This window comes from Apis florea, unplaced genomic scaffold (assembly GCF_048593485.1).
Source record: "Apis florea isolate Af1SG1 unplaced genomic scaffold, ASM4859348v1 contig_3081_pilon, whole genome shotgun sequence".
NCBI classification, from domain to species: domain Eukaryota; kingdom Metazoa; phylum Arthropoda; class Insecta; order Hymenoptera; family Apidae; genus Apis; species Apis florea.
The window spans coordinates 3754160-3764066 of NW_028256703.1; the positions used below are offsets into that span (position 1 = coordinate 3754160).

Below are 9907 nucleotides of genomic sequence, written 5' to 3' on the forward strand. Positions count from 1 at the left end.
TCTTCGATTTTTCGATACTACGAGGAAACGAGGAAAAAAAAAAGAAAGAAAAAAGAAAAGAAAAGAAAAGGAAAAGAAAAAAAAAGGAAAAAAGGAAAAAAAAAAATAAGAGACCGAACAATCCACGTGAATCGATTCTGAGGAGCTAGGACACGCATCGAATGAAATAAAACGTTAAGTCGTAAGCGTTATTCTGCTATAAAAGTTGCAATCGTATTATATCTGTTATATAAATAGTTGTTAACGAAGACGATAGAAGTTTTCTAAATGCCTGGAGGCAATTAGAGATTCGTTTTGTACATAAATTATTATTCTTCTTTTTCTTCTTCTTCTTTTTTTTTTTTTTTTTTTTTTCTTTCACGCGTACCTGAATACGAGAAAGAAGAGGGGAAGGAGGAGGAGGAGGAAAAAAAGAGTGGCGTTTAATTCGCTCGCGTTGTAAATAATTTATTTCGTGGTTAAAAATGCCGGGAGCCGAAGCCTATCGGTCGGATCTCGAACATCCGTTTCAACGAGCGGTGCATCAACTAATGTCGACTTCCGTTTTGCTCTTCCACTCGGGACGAACATCTCCATTCCTGTTTCTCCCCTGCTCTCTTTCTCTCTCGTCCTTCTTTTTCTCTTCGAGTTCAATTAGATCGTGCGAACTCTGAACAATCGTGATTCCTTCTTTTTTTTCTTTTTTTTTTTTTTTTAAGCCTTAATCGAATAATCGCGTTAGAGGCCAGACGGAAAAAAAAAAAAAAAAAAATAGAAAAAAAAAATAAAAAGAAGAACGACTTTTAACGACACGATGACGATGCGAATATTTTTCGAAGAGCGGAAGAGGCGCCTGCTCGTGTCACGATTTATCGATTATTATTATTATTATTATTATTATTATTATTACTATTATATTATATTATTAATATTATTATTATTATTATTATTATTATTATTATTATTATTATTATAACTACTATTCGGCGAATCATTGTTATTGTTACGAGGGTAATTACGAGCGTTGAATAACCAAGTGCCAAATGAAATGGAAAAAGTAAAAAAAAGGAAAAAGAAAAAAAGAAAAAAAAAAATGTATGTATCACGTATGCTTTTCTCGAGAAACGCGTGGAAATGCATAGAATAGACACGTGGTTGAAAATTGTAAATAAAATACTTGTTCGTACGTAGAATTATAAGAGAGATTGATTATAATTTTTTTATTCCGTGTTTCGTGTCTTTCGATTACTTGAGATCGCGGGAAAGTTACGTAAGAATTACCTTTCCTGCGATCTACGAAACGATTATTTATTTACATGTGTATAAGAAAAGAAAAGAAAAGAAAAGAAAAAAATATATATATATATATACATGATTATTAAGATGGTTACGTTAAGTTGGTTCTGTGAGAATCGTTCGACTGATCTTGAAAAGAGTGTCTCGGCGACAATTTTTACACGGTTTTAATCGTGAATTTTTAGGCGTTCAAACATCTTTAGACAAAAGTAGAGATCGATTTCCCTTTATTTTCGTATCTTCGCAAGAGCTGAAGCGAAGGAAACACGTGTGCACGACGATGTGTGACAATGTACGGATCAGTGTGTTTCGCGTAAAAGAAATCTGTTGTAAGCCGATGGAAGTGTATTGGAAATATGTGTGTGTGTGTGTACGTTAACAACGGGGAAAAAAAAAAAATAATAATTTAAACACCGGTGGCGAGGATGATCGAGCCTTGCGGCGAAAAAAAATTTCCAAAATTTCTAGCCGTTCAACTAGCAAATTTAATCGAATTTCTTTCTTTCTTTCTTTCTTTCTTTCTTTCTTTCTCGAACGATAACGAACAATTTTTCTCCCGTAACTCTTTCTCCCGAGGAGACAATTCCGAGAAAAGAATATTCTTGCCAGAAAAAAAACAAATAAAATAAAAACAAGGAGAGAGGTGAACGTCTACGATCCCCGGATAAGGAGAGCCCCGGTTAACAAAGCAGCAAAGCTCGATCCTCTTTCTGCCGAAGCGAGCCGACGACCGTGTTAAGGGTGAACGGTAGCAACAACCCCTTGCTGCCCCCGGATGTCTTATCTCCGCGCAATAGAATGAAGAATGGCCGCCGCGGTATTATGCACGTTCGGAGAGGAAACACGTGCAGGAGGCCTGCACCGTCTGTAAAAATGTAGCAATCCGGATAGGGTGAACGTGAGAAGTCATCCAGAGCGGTGCAAGGGGTTGTTGCCGGAAAAAATGGAAAAATCTCCCGGGGCCGGACGTTGTTCCGCGAAAACACGCAGCCTGTAAAACCGGTCGATCGCCAAAGAGTCCTCTAGTCCCTGGTCGGATAAATCCGAATAGGCTGTACGTGTGTCCCCCCAACCCCATCCCTCCTCACTGGGGCTGCGTATGTAACAGAACCCTCCCCCCAGAAACAGATCATCGATCCCTGCAATACCATGGTGAATCCTATCGTGAAGTATTCGTGTCCTAAATAATATCGCTAATAACGATATATATGTGTACACATATATATGTATACACATATATATTGTTATTTTATATATATATATATATATATATACACATGTAGAGAGAGAGAGAGAGAGAGAGAGATAACTTACTCGGCAGATTTGTATGTTACGTTTGTTGTAATAAAAATGGACGAATAATGGCCGTTACATAAAAGTGATTGTCGTTAGAAAGTGGACGGGGAAGGAGGCCTTGGCACTTCTCCTGCTCCGCGCTCCTGCATCGCCGCATTTTGCTTCTCGTTCTCTTCCCCCTGCGGCTCTCGCCTCGCGCGCTCTCCTTTATTACACGCTCTCCTTCTGTTTTCCTTCCACCCACACGATTTTCCTGTTTTCCACGGCGCGCCAATAATTACTTCTTTTCGTCCGAGATTACGCAGGTTTTTTTCTCGAGGAAAGGAGGAGGAGGAAAGGAGGAGAGGAGATGAGTCGCGAAATTTTATATCCTATTTCACTCCCGTTTTTTCGAGAAGCGGGGAGGGAAGCGTTGAGGGGACTTCGAGGTGCGTGGGAGGGAGGGAAGGGCGTTGGAAGAGGAAGGTCGAAGAGATTGAAAAGGCGCGGGAACGGATGAGGCGTCGAGTCGATTTGCAGGGCGGCTCGAAGGCCGCCGGTTTTTCGCGTTTCACCACGCCGCTCTTTATTAACTCTCTCGTTTATTTGGTCTACTACGCGGTGAACCCGTTTCTTGCTCGTTTACAGGACCGCCCACTTCACGTCCCCGTGTAATTTTCATTCCACTCGCCCTCGTACACGCGCCACCGCGAAAAATATAAAATATTGCGGAGGAGGGGGCGGGGGAGGAGGAGGAGGAGGAGGGAGAATCGAGGAGCCGCGGATAATTTATTTGCCGGCTTTAATGAAGTCAAATGTTGCGATAAATTTAACGATGTCGTTAACCGGAGTATCTGAACACGGATACCCGACGTCCAAGTTTTCGCGTACCGTTTGCGAGTGTGCACGCGCACGAGCATAACTGATAATCCACGACAACCTGGACGGAAGGAGGGGGGAGGGATTTAAGGGATACGTCGAGGAGAAATAGGCTAACGCAATCGGTCACTCGGTGATCGGCTCTTATCGCAATTTGCATTTTTTTTTCCTCGTCGGATCGCGGGCAACACGATGCATATACGTATGCCCAAGGCACACCTGCGCTCCGTGCAATTTGTCTCCTTGATAAGGTGCTCGTGTTCGCGTTGTTAATCAGTGGTGCACGATCGCGCCACGTTCTCCTCCTCCCCAACCCGAGCGAGAGAGGTTCGACAACGCTTTTTTTTTCCCCCCCTTGTCCCCCCGTCGTGGTAAAATCGTTACCTCCCACGCGAAATCAGTCCAAGTTCGAATGAAAAATCGATGGAAGGCGCGGGGTCGTTGACCATTTACCGGCTTTCGTGCTGGCGTGAAGGATTTTTTTCAGGGGCACCGCCTCTTCTTTTCTTTTTTTTTTTTTTTCGCGAGTTATCGAACGAAAGCAAGCATCCCGTTGGTGGGGTGGAAAATAACTGGACGTAAACTAATGTCGGGCGGTCATGTTACTAGCCGCTCGTGGAGGAAGGCTCGTGTCGTCCCATCGATTTCGCGTGGAGGAAAACGATGGTGATCTAACGACCATGGCCACCACGATGATAGAGTTGGCCAACGTAAAGGCGAATCAGGTACACGAAGGTAGCAGCGAGTCTCGTAATCCTGATCTATTAGTAGATAGTTATAGCCGCTGGCATTTTCGAATGCACCACAAATCCCCTGCCGCGACGCTATTTACTCGTTATTCATCTGATTGGAAAGAGAGTCGATGATTGCGATCCTCCTTGGAGATCTCCCCGTTTTCCAGCGTGAATACGAATTTTCTCTCGTTCCATCGAAGGACTACTTTTGATCGAAAAAGTATCGATTTGACCGATTCGTTAACTTTTTTAACGAGGACGTCGAATAGTTGCGGTTCGTTAGGAATATGAAAGTAACGTTTATAATTTCATTGGGAGGAATTAAAAAAAAAAAAAAAGTCGTTGGATTTTTAATCGTAGATGGAAATCGAAAGCTGTTTGATCGCTCGCCAAGGTCTCGAGATTACAATACTTATCGCTGTAGCGATTCGCTTATGGTGCACTTGTCGCTTATGTGCAGTTTGATAAGTGTAACGGTTTCCTCGAGGCATCGTCTATATAGTTCGTGTTATATTCGAGTTGTAATGCGATGCCCGATGCACTAGCGGAAACGTTACATTTTTCTTTTTCTTTTTCTTTTCTTTCTTTTTTTTTTCCTTTTCTTTTCTCTTACAAGCTATGTAGATTTTATCAACCGAGCTTGAAGAAACTAGGAAAAAGAAGGTAAGACGCCATCTACCGCAAAGTGAAGAACGATTTTTCGACGTGTTGTTGAGCGATGAACATGGGATTTGTATCTGGTCTGATTAGTAAAATAGGAAACATGTCTAAACGCGAGCTTGTACCAACAGGTATTTATTACACTTTTTATCAATTTCTTTTCGTTATTTATTAAAAATGATAATTCGTAACTAATTATAAATACGTATTTCTATATATGAATTTGCAATTCAATGATATCGAATACTTCGCAATTTATTAAATCTTCTATTTATATTTTTTTTTTTTTCTACTCTCTTTCGATTATGTAATTTCAAAAGATCACGCATAAAATCGTATACGCCATAACGATTCAAGAATATCATTAAATGTCAACCAATTAAATGAATAATCGACATGCCTTCCCGATAAGGATCGAGTCCGTAAAATAAACGTAAATCACAGAGACGAAAGTGGAACATATGGAATCCTGAATGACTTGTTGGTATCGCGGAGGAGCATAACGAGACCTCGGTCGACGATAATAGAAATTAATAATAGATTTTATTCGCACAGCCGGTATTTACACGACAATATATTCTGCATTCAACGAACGGTAGAACGGAGAAGATCATGAAACCGAGAGGAGAGAAAGGGAAAGAGAGGCCTAATAGAGTATCTGGCGGATCCATAGGCGCGCCTCGATCAAGTTAAGTCCCATGCGTGGCCGCGTTCAGTACGCGACGAGACATCTCTCGGTGTGGTTCTCGCAACTAAATTCAACTGATTCAGCAACGTCGGGGCATCCGTCAACGTTGTTTTCTTCTCCTCGAGTTTGGTGCGCGAAAACGGTCAACGATTTTGTCATTTGGTGAAAAAAATCAGTGCAGTTTAGAAAAGAGGAAAGAAGAGGAATCGATCGCGATGAACGAGATGGATCTGCAATTGGCCAGGGCGATGGTGGATCTCGAGTTAGAGGAAAATACACCGAAAAAAACTGCCATTACAAAAATGCACGATAAACAGCAAACATTCAGGTATGCTTGTTGATAGCTCATTTTATCGTTTAAATCGTTTATCGAAATTCTAACGAGCATTTTATCGATGGTTTCGATCGATTGGAAAAAGGATCGATAGATCGTTTCGAACGTATCTCGTTGGATATCTCGATTCTGGTTATGGAATTTCATTTGAATTCCAACGATCATGCGCGTACGCGCGACTTTACCTTCGATATCGTAGTGATAGTATCGTTGCCGCGTGTATAATTAATAGAAACGAGTGTCTGAAAATAAATTGGCATCGTGTCCCATTGGTCGGTCGAGTCTGCGGGAGAGATTCGCGTTAAGAATAAAAAGACACGCTCATTGATCGTGAGACACGGAGGCGAGCGTGGCCGTGACATCTATGCACGCGAAATTTCCTTGAAGTTGGTGTAAAAGTCAAGGACATTGGAAATATTCAAACTTGTGCGATATCGATTAGTTTGCATTAGGTCACGATGCGTTGTTGGGTGCATTCCCAAGGTGCGATGGTGGTGTAATGGTGAGCATAGTTGCCTTCCAAGCAATTGATCCGGGTTCGATTCCCGGCCATCGCACTTGGAAATTATTTTTTTTATTTTTCGTTTAAATGTTTTATTTTTCGTTTATTTTTCATATTTGCGTAAATGCAATTTATTAGAATAGAAATCTCAAAAATTTAAATTACATTTCTATTATTATAAATAATATCGACTTTATTTAAATATTATAGGATTGTATTTGTACACGCAGACCTAGATCGAAACCCTTCACTGAAATGAATTGTGCGATCGATCTAGGCCAAGGCTGAAATTGGACCTTCCCATTCTTATTTGGAACAACGCTCTCTACTTTTGGTACATATTGTACCAATAGAAAGATACAAACGCTAAATGTATATCTCGTGACGCATCGTGATCTCAAAAGATAGAAACCATCACCATAACAATGTGAAATATAATTCATATAATTTCAATCGATGTTTACTTATTTTAATTAATAATCGATCTCTAAATCGAATACCTTGTTGTTAAATGCCGAAAGATCTTATTTCAATCTGTAAGTAAAAAATTTCCGCCAATTCCGAAATTTTTCGAAGGAAATTTCTTTCATAACAGTTTTAAAATTAACGATTTTAAAATTTTTTTTACTTTTAATCTTAATTCGTTTACCTTTATTCATTCATTATTCTTCTATAATCAATTTGTCTATTTGTCAATTAATGTCAAAGATTTTTTATCGAATCATATTATATTTGTCATATTTATGAATGTAATTTATACGCCACGTGACTAATTCTATTTTTCATTGGTATTTAACCCCTTTTGTTTCTCTTGAAGCAACACGCGGTGCGAGTTAACAGTCGATTACACGGAGGCATTGGAACCGCGAAGGTAACGCAGTTTTCTACTTTTTATTCTTCTCCTTGCAACTAGCGCCACCAGCATGACCAAAAAATTTTGTTTTACCTATTTGCATTTATAATATTTTCGTTTTTTTTCTTTTGTTGCATCGCATTCATTCTTTCCTTTTTCTTTTTTTTTTTTTTTTTTTCCACGAAAAACTGTTCGTGAAACTTATCTTGGCGTGACGTCAATCTTTTGTTATGCATGATCGTGATTGTATCGTGATATATATATATATTTTTTATCAATTAGTTCTAGATCAATTGTATAATACATTAATCTATATAATATTTGTTTTGATTTTATAAAGTTATAAAGTTTACCGAATTGTTAATGACGTTTGTTTTTCTAAGCATGATTTTATTTGTCATTAAATATTATATACCATGGGTAGCTTTTCTAAATAACTAGCCAGCAGGCGTGTGTGTTAAAAACAAAACTAGCTTTCCAATATGTTGCAAATTAACCTTGAGCCATAGAAAGAACTTTCTCGCAGTGCAATTGACACACGGGTTCTCCAATCGTTCGAAAACAAGTTACTCCAGTTGGGTCAGAAAAAAGTTAGCTCGATTCACGCATGTTTTGATTACTTTCATTTAGGAGAACCGACAGGACTCGACTGGTCTAAAGATCGTTTCGATTCTTTATAATTGAAACAACCATCGAACAAATAGGTACGATAATCAAGATAAAGAGTTTCACTTTAATCCCAAATGACTGACGCTTAATTAATATTTGTGACGTTTGAATTATATTCGAATATTTAATCATGTTCCAAATAAAATAAAATATTCGTATAAAAGAAAAGTGTAAAAATTTTGTAAAATATAATCGAGACGATATGTCCTTCTCCGTTGAAAAAATTATTCGAGGAATGTGAGTGATTATCATATATAATTTATCCAGTCGGTCCATCTATGCATCAACTTAGAACTCCACTATTATTTTCAAGATCATAATGTCATTGTCGTCATCCGGCGATAATAATTCGCCGTTTCTATCTACGGAATGACTGAGCGGAATAGTTTACATTGTTGTCAATTCAATGTCGACAATTTTCTTTTATAATATACAATAATTACAGAATAATTGGAATCATTTGGCAGATAAATGCTTTGTAGAACAAGTCATCCATCACTCATAATAATTATTTGCGATAAATATAATAATACATATTACGTAATATCAATCGTTATTCATCAAATTATTTTATACGACAAATGATCAAATTTATTCGCTAAAGATACAAAAATGATATCACGTTTCTTCAAGATTTTATGAAGATTTACCTATCTTTACTGCTGACAATGATTTCGATTTCTATTTATATAACAATTGCGCATCAACTACGAAAAATTAGAACAGAAGAATCGAACTACGCGTGCATTTGATAAGGCATCTTATCCAATTAGAAACTACTCATTCGTATGTACAATAGATAAGAATATTCGTCCATAAAGAAAAATAGTTTTACGATACTTAGCATTTCTCATAGTAGTAAGAAATTACGTTTCTCTCGGATGTAACAGAATCGAAGATTGTGATAGAAGAAGAAATTATGATTAATTGGAAGTTGTTTTGAAATAACATAATCACGTGCCTTATTTGTGGTAGTACGATAACGGAATAGAATTAATGAAAATATTTAAAATCTGAATCCGTAGATCAATCAAAAATCATGATGAGGCAAAGCACGCGAGAAATCTTTTTTGTACGCTGGGTTATCGCTAAGGTTCCTCTTTATCGTTGAATATTTTTTATTTACTTCTTCTTTCCTTTCCCCGACGACGCATCGTTTGCACATTCGAGTGTATTTTATTAAATCGTTTCAGTATAGTGGTACCCGGTATATAGTGATGCAACGTGGTGGAAGTATACTGAGTAGGGCGGTTTTGCTCAAACGACATTCAAGCATCGATAAAATTATCAGGTATGGTATAACCGTTATCGGTGATCCGTTAATCTTCTTCCAAAACAATTTCGGATAAAAAAAATTCGACGAGATATTTGCTACGATAAAGGATCGAAATTTAAATATTCAATCGATAGAAGTTTAATTCGAGTAAAAGTAAAAAATAATTTTAAAAATTAATCAATTTTTTTTTTTTTTTTTTACTGCTTTACTCAATGTAAATATATGTACATTCAAATGTAACGGAGTAAATGTGAAGTAGAAAATATTAAATATCATTTTCTATTTTTTTTTTTTTTTTTTTTTTTAAGTAAAATTATTATCAATAGATTTCAATGAAAATTAAGGGAGAAAAATTAATAAATTACTTTGATAATTGTACTTTCGTAGGAAACAATTTTCTAGAATGAAAAAAATAAACTTGCACTGCCCGGGAATCGAACCCGGGTCGCAAGAATGGGAATCTTGCATGATACCACTACACCAGCAGTGCTACTTGCAAATAGTGAGTTACTTTCATAAAGATATGGTTCGCACAACTTTAAATTCTACGACGTTATTGCTATTAAAAAAGCGACAATTGTAAAACTAATATATTTAAATTAACAATAATAAATTAAATATTTCGTATCTTCTAAAATTTTTCGCATCGATATAGAATAAAATTATTTCAATTTTATAAGATATTATAAAATACCATGTGCAAATAGAAGTCTGATTAATTGTTTCGAAGACAAGTATACAGATCATTATACCACAATCGTA

General features: G+C 37.3%; 1 protein-coding gene and 1 non-coding gene across 2 annotated transcripts; both read left to right on the top strand.

The window, feature by feature from the left end:
- Positions 1–4870: 4870 nt before the first annotated feature.
- Positions 4871–9874, top strand: LOC147657539 (uncharacterized). Its single transcript, XM_086908987.1, has 5 exons — positions 4871–4954; positions 5379–5839; positions 7165–7218; positions 9068–9160; positions 9533–9874. Exons 2-5 carry the CDS (start codon positions 5727–5729, stop codon positions 9726–9728), a joined length of 456 nt encoding a protein of 151 aa, XP_086765113.1. The 5' UTR covers positions 4871–4954; positions 5379–5726; the 3' UTR covers positions 9729–9874.
- TRNAG-UCC (transfer RNA glycine (anticodon UCC)) lies at positions 6331–6402 on the top strand. Its single transcript has one exon. It is a non-coding gene; the product is annotated as a tRNA-Gly (tRNA).
- Positions 9875–9907: the final 33 nt, after the last annotated feature.